Source organism: Xiphophorus maculatus, chromosome 20 (genome assembly GCF_002775205.1).
Source record: "Xiphophorus maculatus strain JP 163 A chromosome 20, X_maculatus-5.0-male, whole genome shotgun sequence".
In the NCBI taxonomy this organism is placed as follows: Eukaryota; Metazoa; Chordata; class Actinopteri; order Cyprinodontiformes; family Poeciliidae; genus Xiphophorus; species Xiphophorus maculatus.
The window spans coordinates 10,897,886-10,919,884 of NC_036462.1; the positions used below are offsets into that span (position 1 = coordinate 10,897,886).

Consider the following 21,999-nt stretch of genomic DNA (forward strand, 5'->3'; position numbering starts at 1 on the left):
GCATACAGGGGGCCTCACACCGAGGAAGGAATCCCCAAAATGTAATTTTTTTTGGCTCATATTTCTGCAGCTGTATTAATAATGTCTTCACAGAAACTTAAAAATAATGTTTTGATATCTACAAGAATTCACAGTATCCCCTCTTTGCAAAGGAAAGTGCAGAGTCTAATTGATGTTTGGGAAGAAACTGGTGTTTTTAAAGGTGTTCATCCCAAACCTTACGTCACGGGTCAAAATGTCCTGTCCTATTACTGTTTCTGTTGTGTGTGGTAATCCTTTATTTTAGCTTCAATCTTTTAGTTTTGTCCAGTTTTAAAAATGATAATGCATGCTTACTAAAAACTGACTGCACTGAACTGCTCAGTTTTACACTGATGATCTGTGAGGTACAGTATTTGCTTTACTTTTTAATCATAGAGCCCCAAACTCATGTAATGGAGGTGTACAGATTAAAAGAGCAAAAACCCATCTCTATTGAAGAATTAATAAAACCATTACACTGAATAGAATAAATATGTTCTTCAACTTGTTTATTTTCTGAATGAGTGCCATGAAAGATTAATTCAGAGGCAATAATAAAATGCAGACTTCAACAAGAAACAAGAAAATATCCAGATCGTTTAGATTAGGAAAATAATCAAAGCAACATTTATTTGCTTCAGGATCTGGATGCAATCAAATCCCAACATCTGTCATTTATTTGCTCTTTTCTCATTTCATTGTCCAGATTTTCTACCTAACACAAAACAAGAGAAGAAAAAGATTGATTTGGATTTGACTCGTGTTTGCATTTAGTTAATTAGTTCCTTCCTTCTATCAATGTCCAGTAAGTGTTGCCATATCATTGATAATTGCATTAAAAAACAGCTTGCGTGCCTTTATTTTCTGAACAATAGTGAAAACCATAATACTCAGCATTTTTACAGCTGCAAGACTTACATTAAACCGCCCCTTAATTACTGATCAGTTTCCATTCATTTATAATATGTCTGCAAGTCCTTTTCTTTGCAGGAACTGTACACAATGATCAAAGTTTGAGATGTACTGATATTTGTCCATCAGTGTGTTTTTGGCATCTCAGAAGCAGCTCTCTGCAATTTTTGTTTGAGTCTTAAGAGCAGCAACACACTCCCCCTTTAGTCCTGCTGATTTTCATTTGGCTCTATTTCCAGGGCAATAAGAGCCAGCCACCTTCTGAAAGAAACCAGAGCACATAATGAGAACATCTTTGAAGAATCACTTCCTTCTGCTGGATGATCATCCGTTGCATCCTCCTGAAGTTCTGGCATCAGATCTGCTTGATCCACTTGAGCTTCTCCTCTCCCCTCATTGCTGTGACTCATTTTCTTTGTTACTGATGTGTTAAGCTATTAACTTCCCTCATGCCTCAAGTCTTCTTGTCAGTATTTTTGTACACTTTGTCCACAACTCTCTGGTGCCAATAAATGTGTACTTTTACTGTAGACACAATCACTTGCAGAAAATGCCACGGATTCATGCCACTGTTCACATCTTTTTTCGTCCATTAGTCATTTCTTTTGCTGCAAGATGCTCCTTGATTTTATGAAAGGTTTCTCTTTTAATACATTTAAAGACAATTTGACAAAATCCAATACAGTCTAACAGCATTTGCCAGCACATTATTTTCTCAAGGGATGACACAAACCTTTTAGCATGTACAGATGCATCTCAGTTAAGTATAATATCATTGAAAAGTTAATTTGTTAATTTCAAAAGTGAAACTCATATATGAAATAGATCTATTGCAGACCGAGTAATATATGTCAAGTATTAATTTAATGATTATGGCTTCCATCTAATGAATATTTAAAACTAAATTTAAAAAAAGATGGAAAGGACCAAATAAAAAAAGGATTTTAAATATAGAAATGTAACTTTAAAACCACATTATTGCTTTTCCTTTAATGTTCACCAGACATTCACTGACGGTGAGCCACAAAAGGTCATAGCTAAAGAAGCTGAGTGTTCACACTGTCTTTTTAACAACATAATAGTAAGTGTGGAAAAAGATGAGGTCAAAGAAATTGCACAAGCAACGGGGATAAGCCACAGCCCAGAGAGAATTATCAGGTTCAAGACTTTGGGAACAATTCATTAGACATGAATGCACGTACATACACAGGGCATGTAAATTCAGAGAAACATCAGGTACAGAGACCATGTTAAAAGGGTGTGTTGGAGTGAATGCTACTGTGACAAGACAGTCACAATGATATGTTCAATAGTTATTGTTTTGGGGTTTTATAAACAGATGAGAGGAAAAAAATTAAACTAAAAAAAATAATAATAATTGGTGAAATTTTGTTAAATGAGACCTTAATCCTTTCAGTGTGGTTGTGTTTTATGGATATACTAAGTCAACCTATGCTCAAAAAGGTTACAACATCGAATTACTTTACTTGCAGGATGTTGAGGAAAATGTTTAGATTTTCATTAGCTGTAAGCCATAATCACAAAATTCACAGAAAAAAAGGTTTTACTTTTTGAATTAACTTACACAAATAAATTAACTTTTGATGATATTCTATTGTTTTTTAGATGCATTTGTAGATAACCAACATGATGTTGGACCACATTGTCTATTACAAACAGTTCTCCTAGCATTTTGACACATACACAACAAATTGTTTATGTGTCAGTGATGAAAATACATCGTCCCAATCTCTTAAAAGAAGATTCAGACCACATTTTACATCCTCTCTTTTAACCATCATTATTGCAGTGATTCTTTAATTGGCTTCTCTTAAAAACTCAACTGACTGACCCCAGGCGGTACATAAATTAGCAGCCGAGCTCTTCAATAACATTTAAAAGCTCATAATTTACAAGGTACATGCTGTTTCTGGATTCATTATAGACTAAGGAAGAATTTTGATCAAATTAATGAGGTACATAGTTTCTAAATAAAGTGTTGCTCAGAAGCCATGGAACAAGCAACCAAGATTCTGAAAGAAGTTACTCTGTCTTCCCCAAACCTTTCACACATGGTTAATTTGAGTACATGTACACTGAAAATCTCTTTCCAAATCTGAAATCCAACAAACAGTCCAACCTGTCTTATACGTGTCAGATGTAAAAGACTGATGCCAATTTTTCTCTTAGCACTAAATATCTTATTTATCACAGTTCATGTCTTTGGGAATGTAGACAAACACTTGTTGCTTCAAAGACAACATACAAACATGTCCTGCTCTTATAACATCTAAAACAAGATCTCAAATAAATTGACATGATCTTGACATAGTCACGTTTTTATCTCTCATAGGTCTAGAGCTTGTGAGTTGAAAGCTTAGGCTGCAGAGCTTTTATGGTGGATCAATTGTTGGTCATGAACCATACTTAATCAGATCCCCAGGAGGCACCAGGTTTGCATCATGCGGCAGAAGCTGAGATGCTTTGTTGCAAGTTAAACACTATAAGAAAAGTTGTTTTGTATTTTTTGTAGAATCTAGACATATGTTTGTATGGTTGTTGCCAAACATCAGGAGTCTTGGGTGTGGAGGGGTCTTCTCAGAAGTCGTAGGGTCGGACCATCATTGAAGTGGAACGCAGGGAGTAGCTGGGGCCTCTGAAGTGGTGCCACTTAATGCCGTTGAGCTTCCTGATGTTGTGCCCAACTGTGTAGTAGATCCCATTAAGGTTGGAGAAGCCACAGGCATCAAACCACCAACCTGCATGGAGAAAGAGCACGATGATAAAGAGAATTAGGTACAAAGAGAAAGAAGAAAGATTTTTGCAAAGATTCTAATTTTGATGGCATAAAACAGAAAAAAATATAGATTAGGAGAGAAGGACAATTTTACTTTTTCATTGAGGACCACCGTGCCCTAATGATTACTTCTAACAAAGTCTAGATAGTAGCAATTAAGAGTAATTTATGCTAGGCAGCATAAATTGCCAAGCATAATTTATGGGCACCAATCAATCCAAGACCAAATGCCTAAGACTGAGGGAATTCAGTTCGACTGAATTGTTGTTTTTATTAGGAGAGGACTTTTTTTGTTTCATTGTGGTTCTTTTAGCTGAAACGTTCTGCGGGCACTGGAATCTGCCGGTCCACGTGCAGCACTTTGGCCAAATACAACATGAATACTGTTGCTTCAGCCCTAACATAATTTTGGTTTGGAATATTTGCAGGGGCCTACATGTCTGTCTTCATAATAATTTTAGGTTAGAAAGCAGCTCAGGAGTTGCAGTGGTCCATTAACACGGATGTGAGTGGTTAAATCCAGAGCGTGCCTATGGCATTATTATGTGCTGCTTGGGGGCCTAAACCATTTTCTCCTTAAGGACCCCATAAAAGCTTTGTCTGGCTTTGGTTTATTAAATGGCTCCATCTCAAAGGTTTATTGAATGAAGTACTTTAATAATGGCTGTAATCTCTTAGTGTAAAATAAAATCTTGAATCAATGGGTATGAGCTGAAAAACTTTACTCTTGCATCACTTTTTGCAAATATTGAATCTTTCTGTCTTCCTCTGTTTACATTGCTGTCCTTGTTTCACCCCAGTGATTCAATTTCACAAAGCTTTTCTTTTAAACTGAATGTTTAAAAAACAGATCTTTAATCAAGTGTTCTGCTTTCTGTTTTCCATTCAGGCCTGGTAAAGTTCAAACAACTGCATAAGCCCCACTTACATTTTTTAAAGAGAAGCTGCAACAAAGTTTAAAGAAACCAGACAATACAAGTTTTTGATGCTACATAATGCATCCCTAAAGCCACATTACTTGTCTCTTTGCATTTCTAAAGCAAAGAGTTAACAAATGCCTTACAGAATAGCTGGGAGCTTAAAACATGGAATTAAATCAAGTTTTATACAATCAATATAGAGTTGCAAATAAAAAGAAAATAAACTTTTTAAAAAGTCAGGCAAATTTTGGCTGATCCAGAGAGGCTTTTACTTTACCTTGTGACACGTGTCTGAAATTACACTGACATTTCTAAAAACAACATGTTTTTCTTTTGTTTTGTTTTTCACAAAGAGTACTCATTATTTTCAAATTGGGCGCAAATGTATTTTTTGCCTAAGGGGACTGATGATGGAGCTCTGTTTGTCTTTTTTTCATTTACTTTTCTTTGCTCTTTCCATCTCGGTCACTCTTTTTTTATTTTACTTTGTCTTTCTCTATAAAGTGCTGTGATTTGAAATGACTCACTGACTAACGGTCAGTTCTGGAGTCTTTTCCTTTGAGATCTGGAGGATTGCAGCCGAAACAATTAAGTTAATCTGTGATTACAAGCTATCGAGGGCAGGCTGAGGAGACCCAAAGAGCTGTTTGTGTTGGCGGTTGGTCAAGGTGAAAGTGTATTGACAGAGACAAATGTTTGACTGGCCAGACCTTTTGGCATAATACCAATAATTCTGATTCTTAACTAGTAAAAGGTGTGTCTTTTGAAGCACTTAAACATTTATACTGATTTATGGTAGAGATACACTCTTTGATGGAAATGTAATAAACTGTTATCTGTACTATTCCACCCTAGAAATACCCAATTTAAAACTATTACTTTTCATTTTGTCATTGATATGTCAATAGCTCAATTTTCAAAAAGATAATGTCTCTTACACATAATGACTACTGACCTGGAACCTGTTAACTCTAGTAAAAGGAGAAAAGAAAGTTTACCTCCAGTGAGCATCAAGGCACATTTGCAGTGGTCACAGTTGTCGTTGTCGTGATCTCGGGTGCTGAAGCCGGCACCGTGGGTGATCAGGCTGCTCTGCCTTCCTGCTGTACCACTGTAACCTCTCAGATACAATCTGAGAGAAAAGAGACAATACGATTTATAAAACACGCAAGAACAAGTAAAGCATTTCTCATTTTCTTTACCTTATTCTCTTTTTTTTGCAGACATAAAAAGTTAAATGCATTCCTTTCTACTTTACATACACTAAGCTGATTTGCTTGCTAATCTATTGAAGTTGTTTAAATTAGCTATTCTACAGGTTGTATGAAAGTCTTTCTAAGTTTTCATTCTTGCTGTTTATTTTTTACTGTTTTGTCCTTTTGTCTCTGAACTAAAGGTTATTGTCAAACTAACTCTCATATTTTATTATGAAAATAAAATGAATGAGTGAATGACAGATGCACATGGCAACTAACTAACTAACTAACTAACTAACTAACTAACTAACTAACTAACTAACTAACTAACTAACTAACTAACTAACTAACTAACTAACTAACTAACTAACTAACTAACTAACTAACTTTCCTCTGCAAAAAGAAAATACAGTTTAATTTATATATAAATTGTATGGTAGCTGTAGACATAAAACTTGTTCATCCATTGAGTTCTTGTACCTTCTTTTTCCTTAATGATTAATGATTGATCAATGAGAATAAAGCAGCTTAAAAAAAGCCAACCCTAAAAACACTTTTACTGACTTTCAAAGACTGCAAGAACATCTGGCTTGCAGTAAGGAAACACTGAGTTTGGGATGTTTGTTTTAGCGCTGATCAAAATGAGCATACACTTTGAGCTGCTCTCTGGTTTCAAACTGTTTCACAGGTAGGGAGGATAAAAACTGAGTTTGATTCCATCAGCACTCACTAAAGCTGTCACAGACAATCTGAAGGATCAGAATGTTTTGTAATCTCGAAGTAAATCAGAGATATATTTAGGCCCAAGGCCATTCAGTGCTTTTAAGAGAAGTAATTGTAATTTAAAATCTACCCTTTGACACAGGGGGAGCCGTTGTAGTGATTTAAGAACCGGTGGAATGCGCTCCACCTCAGCGGTGTTAGTGAGTAGTATGACAGCAGCACTTTGGACGAACTGCAGCCGTCCGAGTTATTTTTGTTCAATTGAGACAGATGAGGACACCTTTACCTTTATTTGGCCAGCAGGAAAATGACCTTTTTCCTCTATCTCTTCTGGACAAAAATTGTTTAACTCTTGCTCTGTCTTTTAGGATATCAAATGGCAATTTTTGACTATTGTCTTTAGTTGAGTGTTAAATTCAAATACCAAACTATATAAAGTGAAGATTTTATACTTATAGGTTTGAGGTGAGCCATAACTATAGATTTTCTAGTTGTGGTCTACATTTTAAGTATTTCAAATATATTAATTCTGATTAATATCTCAAAATCACATACCTAACATGTGCACTATATGTGCACTATTACACATTAAGTCAGAGTTGTGTTGCATTTTGTTTTATGTATGTCTAAGGACACAGTTTGTTTGTACATTTTCTTGACAGAAAATAAGCTGGTGACACAGACCAGATAGTTTCCATGTAAAGAATTCAAAGAAATCCAGCCACTGGAATGTGTTACATCGGTTTTTATGAATGATTAAAAGTTTTTGATTTATGGACAAACAAAATCAGAAAAACATTTTTGTGTTTTGGCTTATTAAGATAAAAATACTGTAATTACTAGCGATTGTCATAAATCATTATCTGTTTTCATCTACCAATAAACATGCAATCATTGTAAAAAGAAAGAAAGAACTTTCCAGAATTCTTAATGTGCACAAATCAGTGATCATCAAAACTCTGTCTGGCATTGATTCTTATAAATACTAAAACAAGTGAAAAATTCTAAACTGAGGTCAGACTATTAAAGATGGTATTTCAGATTCAGTGTTTTCTTCACTTTGAATTGGCTTATTAAAAATGAAAAGCTTCTAATCAACAGATACATAGAATTTAGTTATTAGTTTTCTTTACCTGGGTGTTTAGGTACTCCTCAAAAATCACAGATATTTATCAGCTGCATAAAATCTTAACATTTAATGTCGATATACTTTCTTGGGACATTATTAAATGTTTAGCATAAAAAAGATTTACTTTGTTCATTCCTGAAAAATAGCAATGAACATTTGTTTTTACTTACACATTTTGTAAAATCAAACAGCTGGTAAAAAAAAAAAAGAAAAAGAAAAAATATACAAATAAAACAAAAAATGCTTGATTAGGGCTAATAAGCATTTTAGCCAGTACAATGTTATATGGAAAAGTGATAAATTAGCCAACATTTTTAATACCTTTTTATTTTGACTTGATGTATCTGTTGTGTGTTTTATACACTTGGGGTTAGATGTAAATAATTTTGGAACCTCGCAGGCTTACGTTAAGGTACTGAATCTGAATTGAAATGTTAAATTCAAATGTATTTATTTTTTATAATGTAAATATTTCTCTTTCAGTAGGGTGGCATGTGTGCATGTGAGTCACCTGTACTGCTGTCTTTCACTGGCCATTGTAAACCGGTCATACTGGGAATGCGCAGAGATTCCCTCCCAGTCCTGTAGCTCCACTCTCAGAGAGTATTGACCCTGACTGGTTAGCAGGTATAAAACTTCATTACCCAGCCAGTGCTCCCCCGACACATCCCCAAAACCCTGCAGCAGGCCGAGAGGACAAGGAAATTAGGAGTGATGGTGAATGATGGTTTATTTTTAAAATTTCTTTTTTTTAAAACTGCACTCATTCTAAAACATGCTAACCATTTTGTACTCCCTCCAGCTCCTCTGAAAATCCACGCTGCCATTAAAACGCCGTTGGAAGACCGTCCAGCCGCCACCACTTGTCTCCATGTCACAATAAACCTTCAGGAGGAGAAATGAAAAAATTTGACTCTTACACAATGTAATCCAAATAGAAAACAAAACAGAAATTGGCTTAAGTCAAACTCCCATGGCATTCACAACTGCAAATACATTGTATTGTTTGATCATTATTACAAATGTGCTAAAAAATAAAAATGAAAATTGGAGCAAATTGCATATTTTTACCTTGTCCTTGACTCAGTAAACACATACTAAATGTATGTGTTTAGTAATTTATTTGGTTATTTGTCCCAACCAAATAAAAATATTACAAAAAAGATACGAAATATGAATGGCAGAACCTACCAACAGAAGTGGATATTAGTACTTTCTTATTATTATCCCAATACCCAACTTCTCCCTTCCTGCGCATCAAAAAAACACCCATATTTGATATTTTCACACATAAAATCATCTAAATGCTGAAAATTTCTTGAACCTTTTGTAACTCTTGAATATCAAGTGATTACCTGTACAGGCTCTGTCCTGTTACCGATGTAGATGAGATACAGACCACTGGCAGAATGACCAGCTTTGTAAGCATCTGCACAGTCCTTCCACATCTGGCTCCGAGGAGGAGACCCTGAAAGCAAAACACATGACATAATGCAAACCAATATCAAGTGTTAAGATCTTATTTCTAGATAATCTCTTAGTTTTTCTGGACGTACCTGTAGTCGTGGACACCATGTCGATGAGTGTATGGACTGACTCCATCAGCTGAGCCTGCTGCTTCTGTAGAGCCGTGTTGTTGCTAGTGGCGACTCTCAGCTGCCTCTCTAAAGACTCTATGGCCACCATCTGAGTCCTGATAACAGACTGAAGGAAACCAGAAGGTTATTAATGTTTAATTGTTGTCTGTGTATTCTTTGAGCAACTTACTGGTCTTTATTATTGCGAATTATTGTTAAGATATTATGCATTATTTAAAAATTTTTATTCTAACATTAACAACTGAGATTATTGTTCATACATGAATTTTTTTTGAAAAGGAAATCACATGAGGAAAATGGTTATTTGCGTGTTTGTGGATGACTTACATTTACTTCACCAGTTTTTAATGTGTGCATTTAAATTTTAATTTTTCGACTCTAAAGTGTGGTTCTACGGAGTCAAACTCTATGCTAAAATTATGATTAAGAGAATATAAACATCTGAGAGACCTTTCATGATTAATTTTAATTTTAATACATACTCAGACACCTGTCCAAACAGTCCTTTGCCAATGATGTTTCTTTACTATAATAACACACAGATGTTCCATTCATTAACTTTACCTGCAGCCGGTTCTTCTCCAGTCTCATGTCCTCCAGCTCTCCTCTCTGCTGAGACTCCAACAACTGAACTTTGCTCTCTAAATGGCTGAAAGAAACACAGAGAAAAGAAGTGCTGAAAAATCCCTTCACACTAAACATTTAACAGGCTTTTTGCTGTTAAATGTTAAATGTAATGAGAGGAAATCACATCATTTTTCGGTTTTCAGAAACTTTTATATCTCTTAGAAAGTGCTGTTAGGAATTAAAGCACATTACAGCACAAAAACTGTGGTGGTGAAACTTTTAGCAATATACTCAGATCTGTAGTTTTTAATTTTGGATCCCGATGCTACATTTAGTACAATTAATCATAGTTACAAAATATTCCACTGAGTCTGGGTTTCTCCGTCATCAAAAGTTTAAACTATGTGATGATAAAATGGCTGACTTACAAAAAATTAAGTCAACCTTCTAAACCATGAGCAGCCACTGGTACTACATTTTCACCTCAACCGTTAGATTGAGACAATCTTTCATTATGCATGCATCAACAAAATCCACAATTATACATTCACAGAGAAAAAATCTTTTTCTGTGGGTAGAGTAAAGATATTTTATATTCAAATGTTTTCATGGTTAAATCATAATCTCTGTTTGGAAAATCAGATTTTGTTACTGTGGTTTCGTTCCTCAAGAGATCGGCTACAATAGTTTTGTAGAAACTGGATTCTCATTATAGATTAAAAGCGCAGACATCCAAATGAACCTTTCACAGTTCAACAACGTTCCTGATGACTCCTCAGAGGATTTGCCACCAAAGTGAAAATTTATATAGAAATGTTTTCTGTTGAAATATGAGTTATTTATCCTGAATTAATATTCGAAGACACTTTTGGAAGAAATTAGGTTTTGATTGGTGGTATGTGTAGCAAAAGAAGCTCCCAAAGGTAGAGTGAAGGCTTAGCATCTGAACTACAGTTCATGATAATCCATCTGACAACAGCAGAAACACTGATATTAAAGTGATGATTTGGTTGAAAACCATGTGAATTATGGTTTAAAAATGACTAAATACTGTATATCAGCTGTTTAGTGGCATAAAAATACACAGTTTTGTAGCAAGGAAGGAATTTATGTTGTTTATGAAACATTATAAGTCTCTAAAAATCAAAATTGGCTTTCCTAAAGGTTAACTCAAGAAATGAAAGGTAACACCTGGAAAATGTAAACAAAATGCCTCATCATTCTGTGCTTCTGTTGCTCATTTATGAATTGGAATAATATTGTCCTACATGAACGTATGAGACTTTGGGCACTTTAACAGAGTTGAAATCCAGGATCAATCCCTGGCTGTGATCACTTCAACATGCTGAACTGCATGTAAATGTGAAAACAATTTTCACGCTGATGGAGACAGATTGACTGTTTAAATGTGCTGCGGTTTTTGAGGAACGCATAAAGAAACAAGTGTGGATGAATCCTCATTCATTCTGCAAAGTTGCAAAGTTATAGCAATGTTAATTTACTTTATTTACAAAATATAAGAAAGAAAAAGGTTTGGGTCTGTATTTTAAATTTCAAAATTCAAAAGAAAAATTCCTTATTATTTTGCTTAAACAAGTATGTTTTCAAATGTGTCAAATTTTAATTTTATAGAGACAAACCATGGACTTTGTTAGGTGCAGGTTGTTCTTTATTTGACTTTGGATAGGTGGACAAACTATTCTAAACTAGTCTAGCACATTATTGTTGGCAGCATACATTTTATACATAAATTCCCAATTAACAAAGACCATCTGTTTAATTTTCAAAGTCAGTCGAGTTCAAATACGTTTCTTAAACATGGTACAAGCTGTGACACAGCAACTGGTGTGAGAAACAACTCAGTTAACTTAAGCTAACCAGAAAAAACTAGTAACTGTATTTAGAAAACAAAGCAAAATGGAACCTTTTGTTTTTTAAAATGAATGCTAACATTATAATACTAAACAGGTCTAACAAAATATTGTGTACAATTTGTTTGTAAACACATTTAAACTTAGCATATTTGAGAATCTTATATACAACAGAACCAACTTCACCTGAAAACAAACTGAAGGCAGTTCAGACCACATTTAGTCTATAATTGGCATTTGTTGTAAATTATAAGATGCCCAACTGACTCATCTAATTTGAACAAGCTGTATAAAAATATTGTAGGAGGATGTCCAAATATTCAATTTTGGTTTAAAATCAAAGCTGAAAAAAAAAGTAAAAATAAAAGAGTGCTATCTGAAGACTGAAGTGTACAGAATCGTGCTCACACCAATTTTTATATCACATACATTTTGTACATGTCTCTAATGTAGAATCTATGTTTAAGATCTGCCTGAGTTATAGCGATTGCTGTATTTTGACAAAGACTTCAATGCTATGTTATGTTATGGTCTACTATATGGTCCAGGTCATTGAGCTTAACCTGGGATGTTGCAGAAACTTGAGCAGACCTAGGATGTTCTGTCCATTTCTCCACAGCTGGTTGAGAGTGAAGAAGCCTACATGTTTATTTGTACAAAGAAGCAAGATTAATTCACATGTGGTTTGTCAGGACCAATCCTTTTTACCACCAGATGTAATCTGATGCACATGAACTGTTGTCTTGTGATGGGATCTACATTATATGCATGTCAACGCTTCGACAGTCCTCAAATTTACAAAACAGTACAATGTAGGAATCGCAGAAGAAAAAAATACTGGTATGGTACAAGAAGGTATTGTAAAGTTTATTAGGTTATTTTGACCGATTGTTCAGCAAAAACACTTTAACAGGACCTGGAGAAAATATGTTTTTTAGGTAACAGGTCAAATCTGAGCTTCTGTATGTGCTTAACACAATGCATCACTTGGTTTTAATGTCACTTTTATACAGTGACATTAAAACCATGTCACTGGTTTTGACATGATTGCTTTTCACGTGAGACATAATAAATTGCATGGATCACGGGATACCAATCATGGTGAATCATCCGTGTAAATCTGCCATATGTTAGATCTGTGGAATAGTGGTGGTTAAAAAGAATAATAAAAACAAAACAAAATAATACTAGGAATTGTTTATTCTTTTTTAAATGTCTCCTATTGTTCAAATCAAGTGCACTGTTCCACAGGGTAATTGTTGGTAAATTTCTTGTAAAACCTAAGGTCATTTGTTATGCTTGAAATATTTGAGTTCTTTGTACTGATGTTTAATTTTAACATCCACAGTTTATTCAGTTCATTCACTTTTACTTCACTTTGTAAACAAATGTTGCTAATCAGTGCTAGCTACGTATATCACCCACTAAACTTGGATTGCGTGTTTCTGTGTTTATAAGTGTCAGAGTTTAGAAGGTTGCAAAACAAAGGAAATCTCTCACCAGCTTTAAAACTACTGTTTCCTCATCCCTTACATGCTGACACATATGTGTGCAGTCCAAGCCTTTCTGTTTGTGTTATATCGATTACTGTAAACAGAGAACATGCTTGATTATCACTGTGGGTTTCGCCACTTACTGCATTGTCCAAATTTGCTTCATAATGAAAAATACAAAAAATATTGTGAATCCAAATAGTGGTGAGTCTCTCAGCAACAACAGGGGACACATTTCCATTATTTCTCCACAGATTTGCTTAGATTTCAAATATTCTTGCTAATAGGTCAGCAGCAATCACATATTGTTCCCACCTTTTGTGTGTGTATGTGTGTGGGAGTGGGCATGTATGTGGGCGTGTGTTTTAGCATTTCTCACCTTGAATCATTTTTCCAACAAATTCTGACTTGTCACTGTTGCTATTTTATCAACATAACAAGAGTGAGGCAGAAATATGATTCATATGTTTCTGAATACCAACATTTATTACCTGTTCTTATCTCGCAGATGTCTTATCTCAGTGGTCTGGAGTAAGAGCTCCTTTTCCAGTTTATAGGTGGACAATGAATTCTCCTGAAGCTGGATCTCTATCCTAGATGTTTGATTCAGCACCTGGTGGAAGAACATAATCATAAATCACCCAGGAATTGTGAACTGAAGTAAAATCAAGATAAATTAAAACTCCTTACCTTGGCTTCCACCACATTGAGTTTCCGTGTCTGCTCTGCTGTCTGTGACAGGAGGTTCGTTCCAATCTCCAACATTGTGGCTGTTTGGTTGTTAACAACATGTGACTGTATATTAACAGCATCTCGCCTTATACTCTTTTGTATGAAGTTCTCCAACTGCAGAAATATAAAAATTGGAAATGCTCAATAATCTTCTCCTTCAATTTGCTGAGGTAAAAATTAAGCATGTCAAGTACCAGTCAAAATGAAACATTTTTAACATTTCATGTTCTACCACAATTTTGGCAAACACTTCCAAGCTTTTCCAAGCAACCAAAATTTATGTAAGTTTATCCTACTTATAAAAGTTGATTGTTTAAAATGGAATAAATATTAAGTGTGAAAGTTCCCATCAAGACAAACAGTAAAAGGGTTACAGGAAAAAAAAACAGCAGCTAAGCAAAAACACCTCTTACCACCTGCTAGGCATTGTTATGTAGGTATAGTGATTTAGAATTATTTTGACAATAAACTAATCTTCATACCAAAATTTTCTTGAGTGAAATATGAGCCCATCTGTCAGTTGAAGCGAATTGAATCTTCAGCAGAAAAATTCCACAAGCTGCTCAGTGATGTACCTGGTATTTTTTCAACCTATAGCTGCTACTACTCTTTCTACTTTGGCTTCTTGCTGCAATTGTTGCACCGTATAGTTTAGATTTATTTGATTTAATTTCCTTGTGAAGAACAGAACATTTCATATTTTCTTGAAAAGTAAAACACTGGACTTATCAAAGGATATACTTTTTTTCTTTTTCTTTGACAAAGAAAAAGACACAAAAGTATAGTTCTTCAGGAAAAGATGTATTGGACTTGTCAGAACAACCTTGAAGCTATAAAACAGGAATATAATGCAAAAATACTATTAGGTTGAGATTATGTATTTATTTTCTTCCCACAATGAATTTCTGAAAATCTGCAGCCAGTTGATATGATTTATGTATTAAAACACGTCAAATCCAGCAAATCAAACATGCATAATGAAACATATCACAAGGACTGGTATATAAAGAAACAGGTCACAGAATCTCTGGGAATATCAACCAATGCCAGCCCGCTCTGCCATGCTTCGACCTTCAACTGCTCGCAAATAAACAGTCTGTCCATACAGGCATCTATTCATGCCTCTGACTCCACATCCTCAGGATATCAGTGCCACTGAGAAGCACAGAGAGTTGATAAATATACTGCTGCACCAACAAACAGATTGGTCCCACTGGGAGAGCCAGTTAACCAATGAGGCAAAGTTCAGGTCTCAATGCCCTGACCACATTTTCTGGTGCAGATCGCTTTTCTTACAGGGATCCCATTGCAAAAAACTTCACAAGCAGTTTGTTTGACCAAGATCTCGGATGTGTGGACTTTAGATTGGAGGTGGGTGTTGTCTTTTGATTGTTCTTTTCATGGATGAGAGTTAATTGTGTATTTTTTAATGATTATCACGTGCCATCACAAATGTATTTAGATAACTTTGAGACCAATGGTGGGAACAAACTGGTGTTTGGAGCTTAGATTAAATCTAGTCCTCCATTTTTGAAATAAATTCCTATTTTTATATTTCCCAAGAGAATGAGTGCTTACTCAGCCATAAAAGAACTTAGTCATGTCCCTGGGAGGCAACATTTTCAACGATTTCCTCTTAGTCATTTTGGAGTATGTGAAAAAAAAATAAATAAATATTCAGAGCAATGCATTTTATACAGTTCAATTTGATATTAAATATCAGTTACCTTTATATATGATAAATCTTCTGTTTCCACCTGCTTTGCAGAGGTCAGCAGATGTCTTTATACAACAATTTAGGAATATTTGACTAAAATGGGAAATTATCAGCTATTACAATACATTTTCATTTAATTCCTTGCTGTGGTTTTTGGCCATTGCACGTGATTATCTAGTGATCTATCTATCTGATTTATGCAAAAATATCAAATGCAAGAAAGGAAGACTTGTTTAAAAAATATGTTTTAAGTTGGTATTGCTGGGACCATCAAATAGCTTCTTCAGTTTTAATAAATAGGATTTGGATTTTACTTTAGTCAGCACCAAAACCAATCAAAATACATTTAATCCATGCTGAAGTAAATCTTACAATGTTTCCAATTTTCTGGTAGAAAAGACAAACAGTGTAAATATGCAGCTACAGTAAGATTTTGTTCTTCAGGTTTTTTGAATTCCAGATCTTAATCTCACAAAAGAAAGTGTATCCTAAAATATGGCTAGTTTGAACACAGACTTGATTCTTTTATTTTTTCTGCCAAATTCATCACCAAATAAACCACAAATTTGTTTTGCATTTGCTAAAATATGCTGAATACTACAAATTTAACATTCCTGAAAACACAGTCCATCAATTATGGGTGCATATTAATGAAACATTCTTGAAACATAATGTTTGCCTTTAACCTAACAGTAAAACACAGTGCTTTTGGTCAAAAGATAATAAATCCTTCAACAACATTACAGTCCAATTCTTTAAAATAGAGTTTTCAGTGCTGATGGACTTTATCGTGTTCATCTGTACTTCTGCATTTGGACTGCAACCTGCTTTCACTCCCCAATTAAAGTTATTCAATTATTATTATGTTTAGTCTGCTTCAAGTCCAATTTACATTGAGCAAGTATCGCTTAATCAGACAATCATTTTATAAGTGAGGAGATGTGTATCGCAGCGGTCAAAAAAACCAAGAGGCCACTTTGAGGAACGTTGTGTGGGTGAGTAAATTGGGCTGGAAAAAGATCTGATGTTGTGACGCAGCGAGAGGTTATTTAAATAATCAAAAAAGGAGAAAATAGCTTGAGTGAGCTGGTTCATTGCTCCCTCCTGTTCTGCTTCCTGAGATGCTGAAGAGATCAACTTTGATAATAGTCAAAAATCATGACTGTGCATCTGCACTTCTTACCAGCACAGTCAGAGAGGAAGAATTCTGGGCACAAACAAGCTGCATGACAGATCTAAATATACAGCATATACGTATATTTTCAATGTGAATTAATAATGCATTGACTGCATCTGAAGGGATAATTGCGTTTTTACAGAAAAATATTTAAACATTTTTATTTTTTTAATTACAAGATCTTCAGAGACAGTGTATTGATTTTTTAATCTAACCTTACTTCCTAACCCACAACAGAAACACTCCCACGCAATACCTAAAACGTATTCTCTCAATCACAAAAAATTGCACAAAGAACACGCCTAGCTTTAAAAGTGAAATTGTAAACCGCACCAGTTCAGAGACACCAACAAGCTCTGTGAGTATGCGTACAAGCCCACATATAGAAGACGTAATGGAGAGATGCTAACTCAAACCACATGTTGGTTTTGCTGTGATCCAGCCCCTCTGTGTGACTTCTGAAGGGGTCGAAAGAAAAACGGAGGGGGGAGGGGCTAGTCACTCCGCCCCAAGTCCTCCCCCCCTCACAACACCCTAATACACACACAAACAAATGATAACAAGACAGAGGCACTGGCAGAAAGCCCCGATATCAATCTGGGGTAACAAGTGCAGTGTGTGTCACTGGACTGTGTCAGGATCTGAGCCATGGAGCTGGTAAACTACACAGAGAAAAAAAATCTTAATTTTTCAGCTAAAAACAACACATGATTACCAAAATGGAAGTGGAGTAAGAAGTCAGGAATAAAAAAAAAAAAGTATTGTTGCTGCAAATCAAAATATACTAAGTGTAAACAGATGACACTTATATTTGTTGAACTTTATATTTAGAAATTTAATATAGCAATTTTACAGCTGTAGTAGAAGGTAACAGTAATCCTGATATTTGTTCTGACAGTAACCATTGTTGAACTCAGTTTGGCCATTTTCAAATCCCAGACTGCAAACAGCACCAGCAAGCTTTTAGACTCTGAAAACATGTCCATGCTTGCTCCTATTCCATGTGGAGCATGAAATAACAGAAATATGTTTTATAAATCCAATGCAGTGTTAATAAAAGAAGGTTATTTTTGGGTTTATATTTTGTCTCAGTTGCCAGCTTTCATCGGTGTTCTCTTGCAATGTGTTATGCATTATGCAAATAATCTATTTTCTATCTATTTTCTGCCAACAATAGGAAGACTATTTTACAGCCGTTGCATAGGACTGCATAGCAAACAGAATTTATGGTAGTTGATTTTCTGCACTTTCCTTAGTTATAAGACAGCAGAAAATTTATCGTCAAGGGCGCCATTGAAACAGGAACCATTAGTGACACCAGTTGTAAATGCTTCTATAAGAAAAGAGCAGCAGAGTGGGAGCAAAATGACTGGTGCTTTGCAATTTCCCTTCTGTCCTCTGTATCAAAGGCTGAAAACCTGTGTCTTAGGATTCACATAATGGTAAACCTAAACATCTTTCAATGTTTAAAAAACATCCTGACAGATAATGAGCTGCTATTGTAAACCTAGGAGTGTTTGTGCATTTTAGGATATTTGATTATGTCTAGCCATGATAGTAAGTGCATCCTAAACTGGAAGAGTCATAGGATTCTAAAGCCATTTGGCTATAAAATTGTGTAACACTCTATTTTGACCATATTTAACAGGTCAAAAATGGAGTGTGTCAGAAGGGAAAGGAGAGCAATCTTGTTTTGATTAAAGATTAGTGCAGAATCCACTGACAGGCCTAAGCTTTATTTCTGAAAGTTTTTTTAAGTTTTATTCTTAAGGGAAATATCTGTCTGCTTGTTTCCTGACCGTCACTCTCTCTGTCTCACGTGTGAAACTGTCTTCCTACCAGTTTGTGCAGGGGATTGCAAACTGGAATCATAGCATACATCTTTGATTTAAAAAAAAAAACTCCAGCAAATGTGTGTATTTGCATAAACCTTTCTATATATTTGTGAAGATCTGTGTGCTTGAAGGGCTGATGAGTGAAGCTCTTTTTCTGCATGTGTGTGTCTGTGTTCTGACACCTGCTGAACCTCTGCCTGTTTGACACAGATGTGAACCCCTAAAGATCGTCTGGATGGATTTAATTTCCTCATAAAGCTCCACAGCTCCGTTTGTGCATCTGAAAAGAAACATGGTGCAGATAAGGAATAAAATGAGATAGGAATTTACCCCAGGGAGAGAAAGACAATGTCAGAAAAATAACACAGTAGCAGAGAACTGTAAAAAGATGAAAGCTCATCTTTCTCAAGAATATTTGGCTTTCAAACCTATTTCAAGAACATGTTACAATATACAAAGAAATAAAATACCAAATTATTTTTAACCTCATTTGCTGAGTTAGGCATCCCATAAAAAATGTTTGTCAGGAAGTTTCCTGAGCATCTGACAGTCTGTTGAATAAGTGAGTAGACAGACACAGAGGATGGTGGTAAAGCTGTATCACAAGCAGTTTATAGTGTAACAGTAACTGTTCCAATATAAACACTGAATGAGATTTTAGGACCTCATTAATTTAGTGCAGCTTGATTCACCCTGTTCAAGTTCAAGTGGATCAACTATTATTCCTGAAAAAGACCTTGTATGGTATTCTAGTTAAATACGGTGCTGACCTGTGTGCAGTTTTATCTGCGCTTTTCTGATTTGCTACAACATCACTATGAAAGCATGTTCTCTTTTTTAAAGTTCTCAACACAGCCAAGCTACATTACTGTCAAAATGTTTTACTTTAGGACTTTGTCATCCGTTTTTGTTGGTTGCCTTGTTTTTTATTGCTCATTATATAGAAAATTCAGGCTTCTTCCTATTTCTGGACAACTGAAAGGTTGATACTTGACAATCTCACATGTGAAATGTTTCCTGTTTTTACTTAGTTTGTGACAGTATTTGCAGAGTGATTTATAAAGTCACCAAAAAGCATTTGCAGTCTGTAGGAGCTCAAGGTTTTATGGTCATTGTTGGCAGTTTCAAGTAGTTTTACATAAAGTTAGAAACCAGAACCTCCAGGTAGTCAACCTGCCAGATGTTCTCATATTTCGACAATTTTATATTAAAAGACTGCGCTCTTCAATCCAGATCTGTACAAGGCACAGTATTAAACTTTATGAGGGTGAGGCACCTGCACTTGCTTTTACACTTCCAGTAACGGCACTTAATTCATATTTCACATGAATGTTCATCTTTGTAAGGTTTACCATATTCTTACATTTTGCAATCTATTAGTCCAAAACCCAAAAGTGGTGAAATCATTAGTAATTTGACAGAAACTGCAACAAGAAAGTCTTGAGTTTAGTTATAACTAAGATTTTCTTTCCTATTAAAGATGAAATAATGATTACCTTAAAATGAAACAACTCTTATTTTTATAACTGCTGCTCTAAATTACAATTAATTTAGATAAGAGGATTTATTTTCAGTTTTATGAGCCATATCAGTACTTAAATCATCTTTGAAACATAGGAATTTCCCTTTCTGGATAAATCTGAATTTATAATTTCAATTTATCTAGCATTCAATGAAGGGCTGCATAGTGTTCTGATAGATGATGACTGTTTTAATAAAAATATTTTCCTTGCACTTTTTTCTGTTTAATTAAAAACTAAACAAGAGTTAGTATTTTTTCTGCTGAACCAAGAAACCATGATCTGATATAAATTTGTTATGAAAATATTACTGATTAAACTTTAGCTTTAATAAAATAAAGCTACATAATTTTTAAATTTTAATCAGTAATATTTTTATAACAAATTTATGTCAGATCGTGATTTCTTGGTTTATGACAAGTTGTCATAACAAAGACATTTTAAATAATGTCAACATTGTATTAAAAGTGTCATGATTTACCGAATGACACTTTATGACAACAGTTATAAATATTCATGAAGACTTACTCATGTCCATGACAGGTGTTATGTCTTGTTTATGAGTGTCATGACAGTCTTATTCACAACCTGTCAAATAAAGTATTACTTTTTTTTTTTTTTTACAAAATCACAGGTTACATAATTATAGTTATTCCTCCTGTTGATACTTTGAACAAACCCCTGTACTCTTACACTCTGCTCAAGAGCAGAGTACAATGTTATTATTTACACTATTTTTTTCACTCATCGCAGTTTGTTTGGGATTTTGGCATCGAGGCCCAGAAGAGTTTAGTGGGCTTATATTTGATAATTTAAAAAAGTGAAATATGCCAGTGGTTACCTAGACACAAGTCAAAGTAGCAAAAAATGTGTTAGAAAGTAATAACCATCCCAACTACACTGGAACTTTGTATTGTTTGTAACAATCTATACTGATGAGAAATGACAGTTTTGTCATCCATATCAAGTAATGTGTAAGAGGATACGATAAGTTCTGTGATGTATCATACCGGTTTCACTTAATTTTATTTTAATAAAAAATCACAAGGAAACCTTGCAAAATCACATTGTGTGTTGGTGCCAGAAATGGTTACATTGATGGTTTTTTTTTATCAAAGAACAAACAGTGATAGAACAAGGTTGTCCTATTCATTTTCTGTCAGCTGTCATTTGCATGCCTTTTAAAGCCTTCATGGACCCACAAGGTTACTTGTTTTGGTAACACTCAACAGAAAATTTCCATGCGACACCATCCTTTTATTTTTTTTTTCTACAAACCGTTATGTGTTTATATTGGCAGCCTGCACAAACTGCCAAGCCTTCAAGAATCCCTGAGAGCAAACCCGTGTCAACTGCAATTGTGTATGATTTTTAAACGTTTGTGTAATGATGAGGTTTGAAGCTTTTATAGCATCTACTTGTGCATTTGTGCAAACATATTCTCCAATTTAGTGTAAACCATTGCTTCATCATTCTTACCCTTAGTCACAGTGGTTTCAGTGGCTCTGTTTTCACTTTGCTTACATGACTTAAACTTTACTAAGCAATTCCCCACAAATGTTGGAAAAATACTTATTTTGTTCATCAGTAACAAATTTAGAAACAATCTGTACTTTAAGAACAGGTATGCTGTTTACGGATATGTTCTAGTGTCTCTTTCAAGCTTGTGTGGAGAAATAAAAAAAATAAACAACAGATGTAAATTTAACTTTCACTTTTTCGCCTGTAGCTCTAAAGTCTTTAAAATCTTTTTCTGGGAAGTCTAAAATTGTGAAAGAGGTAGGAGTGGGA

The 21,999-nt window shown here is 34.8% G+C and overlaps 1 protein-coding gene across 1 annotated transcript in view; it reads right to left on the reverse strand.

Annotated features, from left to right (window-relative positions):
- Positions 1-513: 513 nt before the first annotated feature.
- The window catches only part of LOC102221719 (angiopoietin-1-like), a 66,123-nt gene continuing 44,637 nt past the window's right edge, over positions 514-21,999 (reverse strand). Inside the window, exons 2-10 of the mRNA XM_023353420.1 lie at positions 13,918-14,073; positions 13,719-13,840; positions 9,861-9,945; positions 9,255-9,402; positions 9,054-9,166; positions 8,482-8,583; positions 8,210-8,376; positions 5,649-5,782; positions 514-3,692 (exon numbers count right to left, since the gene is read on the reverse strand). Of these exons, the coding sequence (XP_023209188.1) occupies positions 3,532-3,692; positions 5,649-5,782; positions 8,210-8,376; positions 8,482-8,583; positions 9,054-9,166; positions 9,255-9,402; positions 9,861-9,945; positions 13,719-13,840; positions 13,918-14,073 (1,188 nt within the window). The 3' untranslated portion in view covers positions 514-3,531. The remainder of the gene's footprint in view (positions 3,693-5,648; positions 5,783-8,209; positions 8,377-8,481; positions 8,584-9,053; positions 9,167-9,254; positions 9,403-9,860; positions 9,946-13,718; positions 13,841-13,917; positions 14,074-21,999) is intronic.